Genomic DNA, 18,498 nt, shown 5'->3' on the forward strand with positions numbered 1-18,498 from the left:
AATGAGGACGGAAGTTAAGTTAGTGGAATTCTAGGATAGAAAGTGGACCGGAAGGACCTTTCCGTTATCCTTCTCACAATAGATTGTCTAGGCTATTTGCAACTGAGTCGATTGACTACCATGGTGAACCGAAATCCTGACATATTCTCTCTTATCTGTTATCTTTATCATATTTTCTGCCTTTATTTCTCTTTCCGTTAATTTTCAGTAGTTTAGAAATCAATTAAAACCCCCAATTGTGACCTTAGATAGACCGAGTTGACAAGTAGATAGTGACCGCCTCTCTGTGGAGATCGACCCTACTTACCACTGACTTCTGTTTGTAGTACTTAGGTATTTATTTTTGGTACCTGACGACGGTATCAATAAGGTTGCGGCTGTTGTTGCAGCAAATGTACCTGAACAGCGTTCGGATGATATGGTGCAAGGTTTGGATGAGGCAAATAAAGTAGCTCCTGCAAAATATGTCCCCCAAACCGATGGTGTTCACCATCCTTTCTTATTTCATTCAAAAACCAAACTTTCCTGCATGTCTATTCTCCCTGAGAACCTCGGTTGCTCTTTTGATTGTGGTGGACCCGATCCGAGCTAGGTTTTTGTGTCTGATGTTTTGCGCCGCAACAACAGACTATTCACATCCGTTTTTAGCAGGAGGAAAGATGTAATGGATTACATCTTCAATAAATTGGAAAACTATAGTAAAGTGTAAGTCACCTATAAGAACTTTATATTAGTTGATATTATTTTACTTTTAACTACAGTTGATACCCTTTCTTTTGTTGTATGGACTTCCTAATTGCACATTTTTTGTAGGGAAACAATCGTATCCTACACAAGACTGAACTTCATTCCGAGGGAGGACATTTGGTCGTTAGAACCCGGTCTTGAGATCACGAACAATGTTATCGAGTGCTGGTCTCTGTTACTCAACAAGATCATAAATGATAAAACTGCCCCAGTCCAAACTTCCCGCTGTTTCTTTGGGCTTACCCACACTGTATGTGCGCATTTTTCACAGTCACTTACTTTTTTACTTCAAAGTATGAAACTTTCACTTACTCCCTATTTTATGACAGAGTCTTGTACTCCAAATTTGGGAAGCCAAACAAAAGGGGGAAGTGCTAGACCTAACTAAAGACATATTCACAACATGGGACATTTGGGTCAAAGATTGTGTATCTCAATTTCAGCTTGACTCTGAACTGGTATGTGTAACCTTTTTTTACTTTTATTATTTCAAGTTATAATTTCAATATTGTTAATTGTAAGTTTTATTAATAAGTTTATGTTCAATTTCCCCAGGTCTTCATTCCTGGGTTATCCGGTGATCCGCCTCACTATAGTTGTGTATGTATAAAATTTCCCGCAAAGCAGGTTGAATACCTTGACAACCGTTCATACAGCGAAGATTTCGATACTTTATCTTACTCAAGCATTACATTTATAACTGTAAGTCATTCCACCCAAGCTTTGTACCTTTAATTCTCCTCCTACAACACTATTAAAACTTTAAGTCATTCATCATTCCTCTAAAATTTAGGAAAAAGACACTATTAAAACTTTTAACGTCCAACTCCAAATTTTAACACACATTGTCTGAAACTTTAAACCAGTAGTTGCTAACTTTAATCAACATTTACTTTAGAAACTTTAACCGCGAACTTTGAAATGTTATACCCCGAAATATGAAACTTTAAGAGTGTACATGGATTTTAACATAAGCTTAATAGTGAAACTCTAAACGTGGAATTTGAAATTTTAACTACAATTTCTGAAACTTTAAACCAGTTGACAGAAATTCTATTTTACAAAAATTAAAACCTGAACTTTGCACTGTTAACTTAAATTTACTGAAACTTTAAACGTCAACTTCAAAATTTTAACTCACTTTTTCTGAAACTTCCAATTCCAAATTTCAACATACATTCTTTGAAACGTTAAACCACTAGTTTGAAACTTCACTCACAAAACTTTATTCAGAAATTTTACCCGCCAACTTTGAAATGTTATATTCAACAATATGAAACTTCAACAATTAACATTGACATTAACACCCAAGCTTGGTACTGAAACTTTAAACGTGAACTTTGAAATTTTAACTACAATATTTGAAACTTTAAACCCGTTCACAGAAATTCTAATCTACAAAAACTGAAACCTGATCTTTGCAATTTTAACTCAAATTCAATGAAACTTTAACTGTCAACTTTGAAAGTTAAATTGACATTTTTTAAAACTTTAAACCAGTTGAAGGAGTTTCAGATACATACTTAAGTACAACAACTTTGGGCGTAAACTTTGAAATTTTAATATACAAATTTTCAAACCTCAGCAGCTTTGTAAATTTCCACTTCAGACCTCACAACTGAAATTTTAAATATCAATTTATCTGCCTTCTACATATAATGCTCACATGTATGCTTATTATCTATATTCATTTCCATTTTCAAATACATACAGGCAATCGAAATGGGCAAGTATTTGGTTTCAAAAGGGTTAGACAAAGGCTCCTCAGTTACCGAGTTTAAACTTGTTAACATTAACTTTGCATGGCAAGGTCTAGGATACTCCTCCAACGACTGTGGTACGTATATGATGATTCACATGCTCCTTTATAATGGCAAACTCTTTGACTGCGGGTTAGGCACCATGGACGCAATGAACTTGTACAGGGCTGAAATTGCTGCGACGCTTGCACTAAGTGACATTAACTAGTCGAGGGAAGAAGTTAATTCTGCGGCGAAATCCTTCAAAGAAGGTAAACTTAATGTATGTGCAGCACCAACAACGACCACAAAATCAGCTGTTCAATCTGTCGGCCCTAAAAGAACTAGCCAAGCCCTCCTTGAAGGATCCAAGCGTCCCCGTTTACGTGTAACTGATCCAACTACCCCTGAAGCAACAACCACAATAGCTCATTCTCCGGCAACTGAGTTATCCGCTGTTAAAAGTCGTCCTAGGGGGAGCGGTGATGGTCTTGGTTGCTCCCTCGACTGCGGTGTTGTTGATTTAACTACCCTTGTCGTATCTAAGACTCTAAGGAGCAACCAATTACTAGTGAAGGATATGACCACGATAAGGAAGCACGTAGCAGATTACTACTTCCTTGACGACCACGATTTGGACCCGAGGTAAGTTGAGTATCTCACCTGTATTTGTTCATATAGCTAATTGAAGTATATTTGTAATATGAGTTAGTACTTACCATATAACTTGCATTGGTTGATTAAATTTAATTCCCGCTGCAGGGAACACTTGGCAGATTACGGACTCAATGCCATGCTTTGTAGGGATAGGATTATGTCAATGCTACCTGAAAGCAAAATGTCCTCAACTGTTATTGAATGTTGGTCCAAGTTGTTGAATCAGATAGAGTCAGATGCCAACGAAGTACCAAGAATGGATTTCCTAGGTTTACGCCACACGGTACGCATCTACTTTTAAATTTCAGATGACATTTAATTGATAAAATTGATATAATTCAAATGGAAATGTTCTGTAACCAGTTCTAAGAACAAATATTTCGTAGGACGTGGTTATGCGATGGTTGGAAAACCAAGAAGAGGGTACACAGGAGACGCAGACTAGTGCGTATTACGATACGCTGTTCCATATTTGGGACTTGTACATCAAGCACTGTGGTCATACGTTCAACTTGAATGCAGAGCTCATCTTCGTACCAGTTAATATTGACGATCATTTTGCTTGCATATGTATCAATTTCAATTCAAGGACTATCGACATCCTTGACCATCAGATATACCTGCAGTTTAAGAATTCTCAAGTCTTCAAGGTGTCTCAAATCATTGTAAGTTTCTTTCTATATCTACGACGAATTTCGATGCACCTTATATGTAACTTAATTTATGACTACATCTTACTTATGTGCAGTCCGGTGCAATGAGTGACTACCTGGAATCAAGATGCGTTTCCGGAGCAGAAGAGGTCGCTAAGTTTAAGCACCGCCAGATCCAATTTATATGGCAGAGTCCAAAACCTAACGTACTCGAGTATGGATTATTCACCATGATGAATATGTTATGTTACGAGGGTGCCCCTTTCGAGCACGAAGACCTTCTGAAGAAGGTTGGCCGGCGCTATCTGGTTATCCAACTGGCTGCGACCCTTGTATTAGCCGATATGAACAAAGTTCGAGCAGAAACCATGGCCAATGTGACAAAATTTATTGCCGGAAAGGAAAGCTTATGGCAAGTCGTATATGCTAGGCGTAAAGTTTCGAAGATTTTGAATAAAAAATAATAATGTTGTATTAATGTTTCATTCGCCTACTACTGTTTGATCATGGGTACTGTTTTGAATGTACTTAAACTGGTACTTGCTATACTTTTCTAGCACGGTCAACTTTAAATGAAAACAGTCTGCAAGTTTTCAGTTAAAACTTTATGGCCAACGTTTGAAATGTTAGTTCAAGAATTTTGTAACTTTATACAGAACACGGTTTCCCAGTACCCATCTTGGAAACTTTGTCTCCAAACTTTTAACGTTCCTATATAATTTTATGTGAATTCTCCACAGTCTGAAACTTTAAGCCTCAACTTTGAAATTTCAACTCACTCATGTTGAAACTTCAACTAAGCAGATAATATTTAAATACCAATTTTAACTCTTGAAACTTTGACGACGCTTTTTGAAATTTTAACTCACAAATTTTGAAACTTCAACCAAAAATATTTCAATTTCAAGTGAATTCTCCACATTCTGAAACTTTAAGCCTCAACTTTGAAATTTTAACTCACTCAATTTGAAACTTCAACTAAGCAGATAATATTAAAATTCCAATTTTAACTCTTGAAACTTTGACGCCGCATTTTGAAATTTTAACTCACAAATTTTGAAACTTCAACCAATAATATTTAAATTTCATGTGAATTATCGACATTCTGAAACTTTAAGCCTCAACCTTAAAACTTTTAGCCTCAACTTTGAAATTTTAACTCACTCATGTTGAAACTTCAACTAAGCAGATAATATTTAAATTCCAATTTTAACTCTTGAAACTTTGACGATGCATTTTCAAATTTTAACTCACAAATTTCGAAACTTCAACCAATAATATTTAAATTTCATGTCAATTGTCCACATTCTGAAACTTTAGGCCTCAACTTTGAAATTTCAACTCCCTCATGTTGAAACGTCAACTACGCAGATAATATTTAAATTCCAATTTTAACTCTTGAAACTTTTACGACGCATTTTGAAATTTCAACTCACAAATTTTGAAACTTCAACCAATAATATTTAAATTTCATGTGAATTGTCCACATTCTGAAACTTTAAGCATCAACTTTGAAACTTCAACTCACTCATGTTGAAACTTCAACTAAGCAGCTAATATTTAAATTCCAAAGCAATACATTTAAAATTTCATGCGTGAACCTGGAAATTGCATACGAATAATTGTGAAACTTCAACACTGCAGGGATTTTTCAATTCCAAAATTGGCTACTTAAAATTTAACCATAAACTTCAAAATTTTTAAAGAAACAAATTCGAACTTCAACGCTGACATGCAAATTAAGAATAGTCCTGCTTCAAGAATTTCAAAAAATCTGTCTTACAACACAAACATCTAGTTCCTTTGCATACAAAAGATTAACTTCAAAGTTTTACCAAAAAGCCTAAGACATTCACTTCATGAATACATTCTAATAAAAAAACATTCTACTCCTCTGATAAGTCCTCTACTTCTTCTTCTTCCTCCTCCTCTTCTTCAGATGATTCCGACAAATGCGGTGGACGCTCATCAAAAGGGTTAGGACAGTTCCTCTTGTCATGGTGTGCCATTTTCTTGCAATTATTGCACATGCGTTTCGGCTTACTTGCAATTGCAACGGCCTTCGCCTTACTAGACAAAATCCTTTTCCCACTCCCTTTGTTTTTGGAATATTTAGGTGGCAGTATAGAATTCTCCTTACTTGCTTTACAACCAAGTAATTTTTCCATTTGCTGTTGTTTATTCAACTTCTCACCTACCGGTGTCAGCTTCTCTCTAAATCCCTTATTAAATTAGTTAGACCTTCAACGTCTTCCTTTTCCTTATCAACAAGCATACCAATTGTTTCGTGAACTTCCGACCACAATTTTGTCATCTGAAGTTGCTTACTGTCTACAATATCCATGTCATCTGTACACTCCCCAGTACAACTATAGTCACCACTCTGCAATGCATCCTTTGTCCGTCTCCTAACAATTCCAGTATCCGGAATTTTTTTTACCCCATTACCAGAATAATCCAAATTATGTGCCTGCAGAGTAGTCCCTTCCTCTCAAAAAGTTTACAGGAACAACTCGCCTCAAATGTCCTTGAGTTAGCAAATGAAATTGAAACGTTCATGACTTACAGAAACTTTATTACTTACACTTTGAAACTTTAATACAGTTTCATGAAATTCTACTACTTCAACTACGTAAAACACTTTTTAACAAGTAATAAATCAACAAGGTACTAAATGCCTCATACCTGGGTTATACTGAACATCAAAATTACGGCCTCCCAATGAATCCTTCAAGGTAGTAACCTCTAAGTTGTTCGACTCCAAGAAACCCTTGCAACTAAATCCACCAATTGCGTTCTTTAACTCCTCTTGAAACTCCTCGAAGATATCATGTGTGTAAATCTTCGCCCCATCACTCTCTATTGCCAACTTACTGCACAACTTAGGGTTTGATTGACGGTTTTCGTTATCAAGCCTCTTCTGGTTGTGTCTTTGTTGGTCCAAAGCACTTTCAAAGCGCATCTAAAACTCAACAAGAGTACCATTTCCGGCCTCAGACCTCTTGAAAAAACTGTTTTCACTCTCCGACCGTTGTGTCGTCCTCATAATTCCCCCCATTCTCAAGTCCTTACAATGCGTCATCACCCACTGCCTCCTTATATCATAGCAGTCCGTAAACCATTCAATGTCAGCGGGTACGTGTTCCTCCATTATTGCTGACCATCTATTGTCGAACTCCTCTGCTTCAAGTTCCTCGCCATACAATAGCATTTAACCTTTTTAGAAAAACCTGGTAATCTTTCCTTTTGCTACCATACTTACAGGGAACCTTATTCATAATGTGCCACATGCAGAACCGGTGCCGTGCTGTCATGAATTTTTCGGGTACTGACGCAATTATTCCAGGATCTTGATCTGTTATTATGTACTCTGGTTCCTTCCCCCCCATAGCAATCAAAAACCTCTCGAACAACCAATTAAACGATTCCGTATTTTCTTTCGCTATAAGGGCACAACAGAAATTATTGATCGTTTATGGTTGTCAACCCCTGTGAAGGGAGTGAAAACCATCTTGTACTTGTTAGTGGAGTAAGTAGGGTCGTAAGAAACTGCATCTCCAAAGACGGAGTAGTTCCTCCTAGCAATGCCATCCGCCCAAATTGCGCGGCGTAGGCTACCATCTACGTCAACATCATAGTCGAAGTAGAAACCTGGCCGGGTCTCTGCCATGTTCTTGAAGTGATCAATGAAAAGTTGTCCGTCCCTTTCATGAATAAAACACTTAATGTCTCTTTGGAAATTTTTGAAGTCGTTCAAACTAGCCCCTATATTGTGAAACCTGTTAACAACCTCCTTACACATTCTGTAAGTCCTTGTTGCTCCTATATTAAGCTGCAATGAATTAACAAACCAACGTCACAACAGAAATTAAATTCACACTCGAAACTTCAAACGTCTACTACTAATTTCTACCTATCAGTATTAGAAACTTTAACCCAGTTCAGGAAAATTCATACTCACAAGCGTAAATGTCATTGAAACTTTAAACGTTCCATTCCAAAATTCAACACTCATTTCTGAAAGTTTAACTCAGTTAATGGAAACTAAATTACAACATTATCTTCAGAAACTTTGTCCACAAACTTTCAAATTTAAAACCCCAAAACATGACACTTGAATTACGTCCCTGGCTTTTAACACCCAAGCTGAGTACTAAAACGTTAGACGTTAACTTTGCAATTTTAACGACAAATTTTGTAACTTCAACACAGTTCAGGTTTGCAAATGGCCACATATACCACTGAAACTTTAAACGGCAATTTTGAAAGTTTAACTCACACTTTGTGAAACATTAAATCAATTTCTGGAAATTCAACTACATATTTCAATAATGGAACTTTATACGTGAACTACGAAATTGTAATATACAAAATTTCAAACATCAACAACGTACAACATAAAAAGTCTGACACCATAATACACACTCAGTATTGAAACTTTAAACGTAAATTTTAAAACTTTAGCTCTGAAATTAAGAAATCTAAGTTACCAACCCTTGAATTTGAGACAATTAGTCCCATGTGATACTTGGAAATATTTTTTGATAATTTTTGAAACTCCCTATCTTTGACAGCAACAAGCTTGTGATTATGTTCTTCATGAAACCGGTTTACTAAAAGCACACCATTCTTCGAAAATAACCTCATCCAAGCTTTACAACCCATCCTCTTTAGCTTATTTCTTCTCTCCTGCCTACCTCCATCTTCTTCTTTACTCGTACTTTCGTTACTTGATTTTGTAAACCCCTCCCTATTACAAACCAATAGTTTTGATTTTATAGTTCCGTCACACCACTTTTTGGTTGTGTATTTTCTCACATCGAACCCAATCCCAAGTGCGTACACCTTATAAAATGTTATAGCTTCCTCAATATCCCCAAACTCCATCCCGATGTACGGTGTAAATACGTCCTCCAACTGCTTACACAATTCTTCCTCTGACACAGGTGGAATTGTTTTATCATCTGCATCAACTGTACCTGACGAAAAAAAAAATCACAAACTAAAATATCAGTAAAAAAAAAAAATCCTGCTCAAATAAAACTATACCAACGTACTAACATATCAGTAAAAAATTTCTAAGACCTAAAACTTTAACTAAGACAAAAATTGTACAAAACTTTAATGTATAACACCTAAAACTTTAACTAAGACAAAAATTGTACAAAACCCTAATCAAGAAACTACTACAACCGACCACTCCTCTCCCCTGTATCGTCTAAAAATCCCTTCTGTAACCTTTTTTCCTTAGCTTCTTTCCTCTCCCTTTTCTAAAATGTCTACATACAACCACTACATGTTCATCTGTCACCCCAAAAAGAAAGAAGAAGATAAATTTAACGCCATGCATATTTTACAACTACATACATTCCATATTACTGTTCATATAAACACAATATGTTTTCTGACAATAAAGACGTTTAACAAGGATAACTATTAAAATATCTCTATACAACAATTAAATTAGGAGTACCCATCTTACCGTTCTCAACAGCCTCATAAGCCACAATCTCCATATCAGCCATGAAAAATCCCCCCTACTACTAAGAGAATAAAAATTCTCTTAGTTTTCCCTCCAAAAAGCATCTAGCTAAATAAGGTAATAAATAAAAATTTCTTTCATTACATTATTATCTTTTCAATGAATATATTCTTATAAATAAATTCTAATTTTTCAAATAAATTCATAACTATAATTTTTTCATTAAAATAAAATAAAATTGATATTAAATTATAAAGTATAAGTTGCTAAATTTTTCAGTAATGCAATAGTTATTATTGTAGAGAATAACTTGAAACATGCTTACTATTTGCTTCGTGACAAAAATATTCACAAAAAAAAATCACAACTTAAATAAATTTTTTATTAGTTTTCCATTTCAATTTTTTTGTTTCAAATCAAAATAAAATGGAGTGAACTGATAAATATTAATGAGGGTCAAATTTTAAAAGTATAAATCCTCCTATATACTAAGAGAATACAACTTCTCTAAAGTTTTCCCTCCAAAGTGCTCAAACTTATATATGGAAACAAATTATATTTTCATTTATTAAACTAATTTTCCATTTAAAATAATCTATACATAAAAACTGTATCTCCTATTATTAACTTCTTGACGAAAAAGGATTTTCTTAAAAAGTTTGATGTAGTTAAAATATTTTCATAAAAAACACAATTCATGGAGTTATTCAATTTTTTTGATTAATTTTAATATTAGTTACTTTTTATAAAAATTCGCGAGATATAATCTAAAATCTATAACTAATACATTAAAAATTAAAAGGCCTATATTTACCGCGCATTTGCGCGGGATCTACACTAGTAGAAAAAGAACTAAATAAAGGATGAATATGGACGAAATTTTTAGGGAATTATAAAGAACTGAATAAAGGATGAAAGGATGTTTTTAACGCAGTATGAAGATTAATTTTTTAGGGAATAATATGAGGAAGAAGAAAGGGTTAGAGAGAAGGTTATAGAGATTGAAAGTGGAAGGAGATATTACAGTTGTGATTATGAATACGAGGTAATCAGTGTTGGGAGCATAAAAAGTGTATTCATTATGATTAATTGTTGAGTTCTTTTTTTTTAACGTAAAACTCAAACAAATCTCAGCCATTCCTTTCACCTAATCCAATGGCCAAAAAAAGGACTTAGGGACTCATATATTTGAGTGGACTCATTTGAACTTGGCTATATATATATATATATATATATATATATATATATATATATATATATATATATATATAAGATTTAGTGGTGTCTCACTCAATTATTTATCTTTCTTTTTTGGGTATACTTTTTGCTGAGCAATTGGTTCATCCACATCATTTTATTCACTTGTCATCCAACTATAATGACTCAAGGGCGGACGCTGGAATTTTGTATAAGGGGGGCACCGAAATTTTTTTTGATGCGTTATTTTTATCTTAAAAATTATTTCTATATTTTGGAACTTTTTTCTCTAAAATAATGTCGTAAGAAGTAAAATAAAATGGCAAATTAATTAGTTAGATCGATATTGTTTTAATAAATAACGTTTCCCGTTGATTTTTTCTCCAAAATGCTTTAGATTTCACTGAATTTACTTTGTACACCACTTATTATAGGATATATTGCATTCTAATAATTATATGAGCAATAAGCACAAGTGGTTCAATGGATATATTGTTGGTATATTATTGTGAGGTCTAGAGTTCAATTCTCACTACTAACAATTTTTGGCTTAGTAATGAAAGAGCGGGCCAAACCCAAATAACACGCAGAAATATCAGTTAACAAAAAATAGACAACAATGGGAGTTGATCCTAAGACCTTCCAAGTTCCAACTGCATGAACACACCTCTACCAACTGAACCACCACAGCTTGTTGTGCAATTAAAAGACATATAAATATTTATTTGTAGGAGTTCATGGTGGGCATTTGCCCACTCGGCCTCCTAGATCCGCCCTCTCCTCCTCTTTCTTTGGCCTTTGTGTCAAATTAAAAGATAAATAAATGACCGGAATGAACAATTTCCGAAGACTATTACATTAGGAATTGATACGAAAGTTTACAGCTTTCGTTGATTCGCGGAAGCGACACTATAACGAAAGTTTGCTTGGATTAGACCTATAATCCAACCAATGGTGATAGATGTAGCAAGACCTATTGCTAGTCGATCTAGTTAAAGCTTGAACGCGTCAAACCATAACCAGGTTTTTGGATCGAAAACGCGTCGAACCGAAAGAAACAATTGCAAGGCAAAGCTTGAGAATTTTATTATCAATCATACGTGAAAGAAAAAAGCTAATTACAAAGCCTTTTATAGGCTGTAAAAAACCGAACTAAAACCCTAAACAAACCAGCTAAACACACGCCTAAACCCAATAGGAAACAAAACACACTTTCCTAAAAACCGACTTACCTTATTCTGCTATTATTAGGAAATAAAGAGCTGAAGTATTAAACTAATTTATTTGGAAATAAAAATTACTCCCTAAATAATAATATAAGATAAAATTTAAGGCGACGACTATAATTATGCATTTCCAAGCTGGACCGTTTTCTCTTTTTACGTGATAAGCTTAGCCCTTTTCTTCGACATTTAACTTAGACCCGTCATCCTTATTTGAGCTACTTAATTTCGGATCATTCCCTCTCCCTTAGAAGAGAATTGACCTCAATTCTTGTAGTATTGCTCCTCCGGGATCAAAACTGAACACAACCAGCAAGATAGCGAGCCTCATGATAAACACGAGTTTTTTCCGCCTTATTTCCAGAAAGCCCTTGTGCCAACCACCCCACCTGCCAACCACCCCACCTCCCTCCGTGCACAAACATAAGCAAATTACCATGAACTCCGTTGCCAGACCAACAATGTAACCACGAATATTCTTCCTTAGTTGCAGCACTCTCCTTTGCTAGACGCTCCAACAAACCACGACGAGCCTGATCTCTAACCTCCTAAGGATTAACCATACATTCACAACCAGAATCAAATAGACCCAACCCATCACCAAGAGCTGGTGTATAACATGGTGCCTTCGAATCAACCACCACCGCTGCTTCAACCTCGTATTCGTCAAATATAGGTGATCGATTAAAATCAATTAAGGGATCGATGTCGCTGTATTCTAATACTTGCTCACTTACTTTAGATTTGAATTCCTCATCCTCGGCTAGCATTGTGAGACTCGATCTTTTCTTAAGGCCAGAACGCATAGCTTGGGCCGCTTTGGAAGACGGGCTTAAGAACGACCTTCTTACCATTAGAAAACAGATCATACTCGTTGCTTCGCCCTCTATACATCACGTGTAACAACCCGGATTTTTAGGACTTTATTAAATATAAGTCCAAAATAAGAAACAGCGGAAGATAAATACATATCCGAGTCACTGCTATTTTCAACTAATTCCAATTACAAGATAATGCTAAAAATTACAGTTGTTTCTAACAATCTAATATACGTTCTAATAAAAAATATTTCTAAATCCCATCTTCAGCTTCGCCTGTCAAGGGAATGGTCGGTCTCCACAAATTTGATAAATCTGACGTTTTTAAAATTTGTAGAAGTTTTATAAGAAAAATAACAAACGTCAGGTGGGTAAATTAACTTCTTTAAACAACTAAAACATAACATAAACAATCATTATCAGCATGTATACCAGAATCATACGTCCATACTCTTAACACACAATTTTTGAGAAAACAAACAAAATTTTCAATGTCGTATTGCTTTTAGTAACATTTTATCACGATATACCGGCCAATTACCGTACACGTCCCCACTATATGACCAATAGTTGAAACTTGTATGATAATCATATATCGCCAATCACACCGATACCAGGGGGCTTACATTTATTACCCCCATTTACCGCGGTGACATAAGCACGTTTAAAACAAAATTCGTCCACTCATCTCCAGGGTCGAATGCCGGTGCGTGGGGTTGACAGACCCGTACCACGGACTACTCACCATCCGGGTAGTTATCCCCGAGGTCTACCACCTATAATCAAGACCATCGGAAACCCGGATGAGATCCACCTAACACGTACGAGACTGATCAGGTCCCCACCTAAAGCATGGCCGTACTCCCGCCTACTCTCGAGTCTAAGGATAGGTCCACCAAAGATCCTTCGTATGCACGGACGGTTTTATACGGTTAGCTAATTGCTATTCTTCCATGTCATTACGTACACAATAGTAATAACATGCTTTCCCGCTCAATGAGCTTTCGAATTCAATCCTAAAAATGCCCAAGAAAACATGAAATATTTCTAAATTCATTATGTGTTAACAACTGAAATTCAAAATCTATTTTCTTTCCTTGATAAAAGTTTTATCGAAACCAAATGACACAAATTCAATCATTGGTTGCTTATTGGGTTTGTCCCTATATATAAGTCGGGACTTCGCTATCGAACTAGGTAAATAATACAAGTGAAACACCATATTATCAAACCAAGTTTAATCAATTCAACTAAGGGACGGTCTTAGACCCTTGGTAGTTAATTGATTGTAAAATCGTTTCCTAATTCAGTTTTTACTGATCCCACTTTATATAATTGATTTTATTAACTAAATAAGCCAAGTAAAGATAATTTGACCGAAAGTGGAAAGTGACTTGTTTTAAAACTTCGATTTGATACTAAATTTAATAATAAGAAGATTAAAAAATCATTTCCTTATTTACTTAAGTTCACTCTATACTATTAAATTTATTAATTGAAAATATCAAGTTGAGAAGATTTGTCCGAAAGCGTTTCTACAAGAACTTTGTCAAAATTTCGATTTAGTAATTCTATATTTGGCTAACAATATGGTAGGCTAAAAGGACTCGGTTTTAGTTGAGAACTTGAGTTTAATTAACAATTCAAGCCTTTAAAAATTTTGACCCCAATTTGCAAATTGAAAAAAATTCCTTGATTTGAGAAATTTCGAAAGGAGCTATTTTAGTCAAATTCCCTTAAGCTAAAAGTAATTGTTACTCAAATCCTTTTCAAATTTATGTAAAAAAAATTGTCATCAAATGGTGACTCATAAAATAAAATTACTTCTAAATTAACCCAACTTAATATTTGAAATTGGACTAACGATATCGTGTGTCAAGCCTAAACTGTCGCCAAGGTTCTAAACTTCTAACTCGATTGTTTAAAATAAACTAGGTCTTTAAATTATTACATTTTTCGGGATACCGATGGTCAAGTCTCGCAAACAATCATTAAATTACATAGAAACGGAAATTAAATTACAAGGCTTCTAATTATGCATAGCAACTAGGCAAACAACCAATAATAAATATACAATCACACTAACAGTCTAGCTAATAAAATGAACCCCATAAGACAATTTTAATATAACCATCTCATTTAATTAAAAATATAAAGCTAACAATAATAAGTGTAAAGATATTACTAATCAAAACTTACTAGGCAATTACTATATTCCATGTCCAAATATATTATTGGGAAAGTAATGTACAAATTTATATTCCAATTTTCTTTATAAAATTTTAATCTCACCGTCTATCCTTAAACTTTTCTTTCCAAAAATATTTAAAATTTCCAATAGTTTATATACTTGATAAAAATAGTAAAATAAGTTTACATTTTTGAGGAAAACAACCTTTTACTACTCCCTGTTATTCGGCCAACATCAAAAAGAACTTTCCAAAAAAATCTTATTTTAAGTCCCTAAAATTTTTGCCCATAGTCAACTTGATCTCATCCAACAACTAGCATACAAAATTAACATGCAATTATCAATTGAATCAAATTATTCCACACGCAATAATAATAAAAAGAAAGAAAATTTTTTAATTTACCCACCCTTTTAAAGGGATTAGATATTCTTAATCAAAGCTCCGAAGTTAGGACGGTTCCACTGAGTTTAGAAAATCGGTACCGCTTTCTTACGTCGGGTCCTCCGTCCTCCTCTTCTTTAATAAGAATTGAAACTTGAAGAGATGAGTTAAAATTTGACATCGGTCCGGTAAATCTCACTTTTATGGGATAAATTGAGACTCTTTAATCTTGTTTGATATGGATTTTCTAGATAATGAAAGGTTGAGTGAGGATATTAAGATTTGCAATTTGAAGAAGCAATTGAATTTGGAATTTGATGCTTCATAAATATCATTAGAAAAAATATGAACATGGAGCTTGGGTTTCAATTTTTTTTGTGGTTGTGTATTCTGGAAAACGAAAGAAATTTGGGGTATTATTTTTAGAAAATTAATGAGAAATATGACAATGTGAAGGTTATTTGTATCCAAGTAAATGAGGTGGAGGAATTAGTGTCAAATGAAAATTTGGTGGCTACATGAGCCTTATTAATAAGAAACGAGGAGGGAACACATGGAGGGCTTCATGATGAATTATCTCACAAGTCATAATTGGCTCGGTTTTATATTATAAGATTAGTTTTCAGAATTTTTAATAAACACAATAAAAGTTTAAAATGGACAAATAATTTTAAGTCCAAACAAAATTGATCAAATAAAATTTTATAATACTTATGGTGTAATTGCATAAATAAGACTCAGCTATTAGAATAACTAAGTCTGGTCACGAACTCACGAGTTGATAATAATCGCGTATTAATATAACGATAATGACGTATTAGTAACACGAAATTATTATTTTTAATAATTGAAGATGTCGGACTGTCACGATGTCAACTGAGTCCAAAGTTATTATAAAATGAGAGATTTATATAGTTTAAGACAAAATATAAATAGATTAACTAAATAAGTTTCACATACGCAGTTTATAAATTTGACTCGGGTTAATAAAAGACGTTTTATTAACGTATTTCAAACGGATTAATTTAACAACGTATTTTTGAAATTTGCGTAAAGTATTATTTAGAAATTATGTTTAAATATCTTAGAAACTACATTTTAATACGAAAAGATCATTTTTGAAACTGATTTATCGTATAATAATCCTATTGAAGTCAGGTTAGAAATATAGAGTGCCTTGTGAATCCTGGCTCAGTCGGCTAGCTTCTTGTCCAACTCTGATTGCTCTTCCCTTCGAATCGCATGAAGGAACAACTGATCATGATAATTAACAGAAGAATTTCATCCGTCTTAAGTTGGGCTTAAAAATGAAATCGATTAAAAATAAAATAAATTTTTTAAAGAGGAGTTTTAAAACAAAGTAATTTTGGAAAAACAATAATGTGCATATCTATATCCATCCTGTGAAAGGGGGTCTGGTAGTTTTTAAAATCCAACAAAATATAATCGTAAATTGAAAAGAAATTATAAAAGAGTGGTAAAAATACGGGGTGTTACAGTCCTACCCCCTAACAAAAAGTTTCGTCCTCGAAACTTGGAAGGTACGAAAATTACTGAGAATGGTTTAGGTTCCTCAATATGTGCCACACCTCCGCAAAATAGCACTCATATGGGTTCAATCTTCATGAGATGGTATAAATCTACATGCTCAAATTTCATCATTCTCATAAACTTACTAACCACTATAATCCTGGTTTACCAAATGTACGCTCGTCTCAATAATTATCATTTCTTTACATTTCTAATAACTCTCCCACAATATTATCTAACATATCCATCAACCTTTCACCGTTTATTTATTTCCAACGTTCCTCAAAATTTATTTATGAACTCAATCTATATTTCAAACTAAGAGACAAATACTTTGTCATCCAAATTATATTTCTATTACACTAGGTTCTTAAGTCCCAGGCTTTTCAAATTGTCTTAACAATCTTCAATGATAAGTTTCCAAATATAAATGGTTTACAAACAACATTCACAAAACCTTTAAATCGTCCTTTGTCCTTTAAGTATCGTCACTAAGTCTCCTTAATTTCCTTTATTTCTCATTACCTCAATTGTGGCCTTGGATTTGCTTGTTCTCATATCACGAGTTTACAACCTACTCATAATTTGTATAAATTCACAATAAGTTTACACTATTTACGATCATTATTCAAGTATTCATCCACATTCCACATACCGCAGTTATTTCCTAGATCAAAATTGATCTATAAATGAATTCATTTGAAATATCGAATTATTATTCAAACAAATATCCACTTAACTTATTCCCCAAATTCTTTTATTCTATTCCGTGAATTATATAATGATATTCCTAATCACCCTTAAATAGTTCAACAACTAATATCCATAAAACAAAGCCGAATTTGTTTCCATCATATCCCATCGAATCCTGAAACCAATATAGTTACAAACCAAAATAGTTACTCCAACAATTTAGATCACCAAATAACCTTCAATTTCCGGTATACTTTTTTTTTATATTGCTCCACATTCACCCTTATTTCACCAAGAAGTACACATATATATCTATATCCTTAATGTACCATCAAGTATTTCTTATTTCACAAGTTGATAACCATAAGGCTAGACTCTTTATAATCTCTAATCATTCATTGTCATACCCTTTCATTTCCAATAAAAATTTTGACTCCAAACTTTCGGTTGAGAACATTACCCCAAATAAGAATATATTTCATTTCATACTTAAAAGTTAAAATTTTATGATCCTCAATGTTATATATGACATTACTGTATCATAACTAAGGCTAGGTACTATACGGGTAGGAGAGTTGTGACAAATTTACTATTTCATAAAATCATAGTTTAGAAACCTTCATTAGAATATCAATGTATATAAGTAAGAAATAAAGTTTATGGAACTGGAAGAGTATGATTATAATTTTATGTAAAATGCTATATTTCAAACCAAACTAACATGTACAAGATATTTGTGAAATCTAATAGAACCAACTGATTAGAAGAAATTTAACTAAATTTGAAAGAAAATATTAATAGCGTAAACGAATTTCAACACTACTTTATACAAAAATTTAACTTTCAGAAAGGCAATAGTACAAGGGATTTTAAAAATCGGTAGTAGTTAAATGAAATCGAAAGAACCAAAATTTTGTTGTAGTCAGTTTAAAAATTTAGGCGACATCATAATAAATGTCGAAAGCAAGTACTTAACATTATAATTTAAAAAAGAGTGGAAGGCACAAGAAAAAGCGGAGGAGAATTTACGCAAGAGAAGTTAAGTCTAATAGAAGTATCACGAAGTTTCGCCTCAACAAGATTGACTCCATCCAATGCAATTCGCTTGTCCCAACGGTCTCCATAAAAACGAAGTTAGTAGGAGTTAAATATCAAATGTTTGGCTAGTAGTTATAAAGTTAAGACT

The 18,498-nt window shown here is 33.8% G+C and overlaps 2 protein-coding genes and 1 long non-coding RNA gene across 3 annotated transcripts; all 3 read right to left on the minus strand.

The window, feature by feature from the left end:
- Positions 1-5,999: 5,999 nt before the first annotated feature.
- Positions 6,000-6,758, minus strand: LOC141613525 (uncharacterized). The gene is made up of 3 exons (XM_074432264.1): positions 6,482-6,758; positions 6,363-6,424; positions 6,000-6,266 (listed from the first exon to the last, which is right to left on the minus strand). The coding sequence occupies exons 1-3, from the start codon at positions 6,756-6,758 to the stop codon at positions 6,000-6,002; spliced, it is 606 nt and encodes a 201-aa protein (XP_074288365.1).
- A 480-nt stretch (positions 6,759-7,238) lies between these two features.
- Positions 7,239-9,321, minus strand: LOC141613526 (protein FAR1-RELATED SEQUENCE 5-like). The gene is made up of 6 exons (XM_074432265.1): positions 9,279-9,321; positions 8,291-8,775; positions 8,191-8,202; positions 7,920-8,037; positions 7,758-7,813; positions 7,239-7,628 (listed from the first exon to the last, which is right to left on the minus strand). The coding sequence occupies exons 1-6, from the start codon at positions 9,319-9,321 to the stop codon at positions 7,239-7,241; spliced, it is 1,104 nt and encodes a 367-aa protein (XP_074288366.1).
- A 3,277-nt stretch (positions 9,322-12,598) lies between these two features.
- On the minus strand, positions 12,599-15,449 carry LOC141614917 (uncharacterized). The gene is made up of 2 exons (XR_012529465.1): positions 15,115-15,449; positions 12,599-12,831 (listed from the first exon to the last, which is right to left on the minus strand). It is a non-coding gene; the product is annotated as an uncharacterized LOC141614917 (long non-coding RNA).
- Positions 15,450-18,498: the final 3,049 nt, after the last annotated feature.

This window comes from Silene latifolia, chromosome 11, assembly GCF_048544455.1.
Source record: "Silene latifolia isolate original U9 population chromosome 11, ASM4854445v1, whole genome shotgun sequence".
NCBI classification, from domain to species: Eukaryota; Viridiplantae; Streptophyta; class Magnoliopsida; order Caryophyllales; family Caryophyllaceae; genus Silene; species Silene latifolia.

Excerpts from the sequence above, each read along its gene's own strand:
- LOC141613525 (XM_074432264.1), bottom strand. The coding sequence starts at position 6,758 with ATGCGCTTTGAAAGTGCTTTGGACCAACAAAGACACAACCAGAAGAGG. Across the intron at positions 6,425-6,481 it reads TGATGTTCAGTATAACCCAG|TTGAAGTAGTAGAATTTCAT; the intron begins GTATGAGGCATT and ends TGTTTTACGTAG. Across the intron at positions 6,267-6,362 it reads GTGTAAGTAATAAAGTTTCT|GCACATAATTTGGATTATTC; the intron begins GTAAGTCATGAA and ends ACTACTCTGCAG.
- LOC141613526 (XM_074432265.1), bottom strand. The coding sequence starts at position 9,321 with ATGGCTGATATGGAGATTGTGGCTTATGAGGCTGTTGAGAACG. Across the intron at positions 7,814-7,919 it reads GGGTGTTAAAAGCCAGGGAC|AAATGAGTGTTGAATTTTGG; the intron begins GTAATTCAAGTG and ends TTAAACTTTCAG. Across the intron at positions 7,629-7,757 it reads TTTCAATGACATTTACGCTT|CTTAATATAGGAGCAACAAG; the intron begins GTGAGTATGAAT and ends AATTCATTGCAG.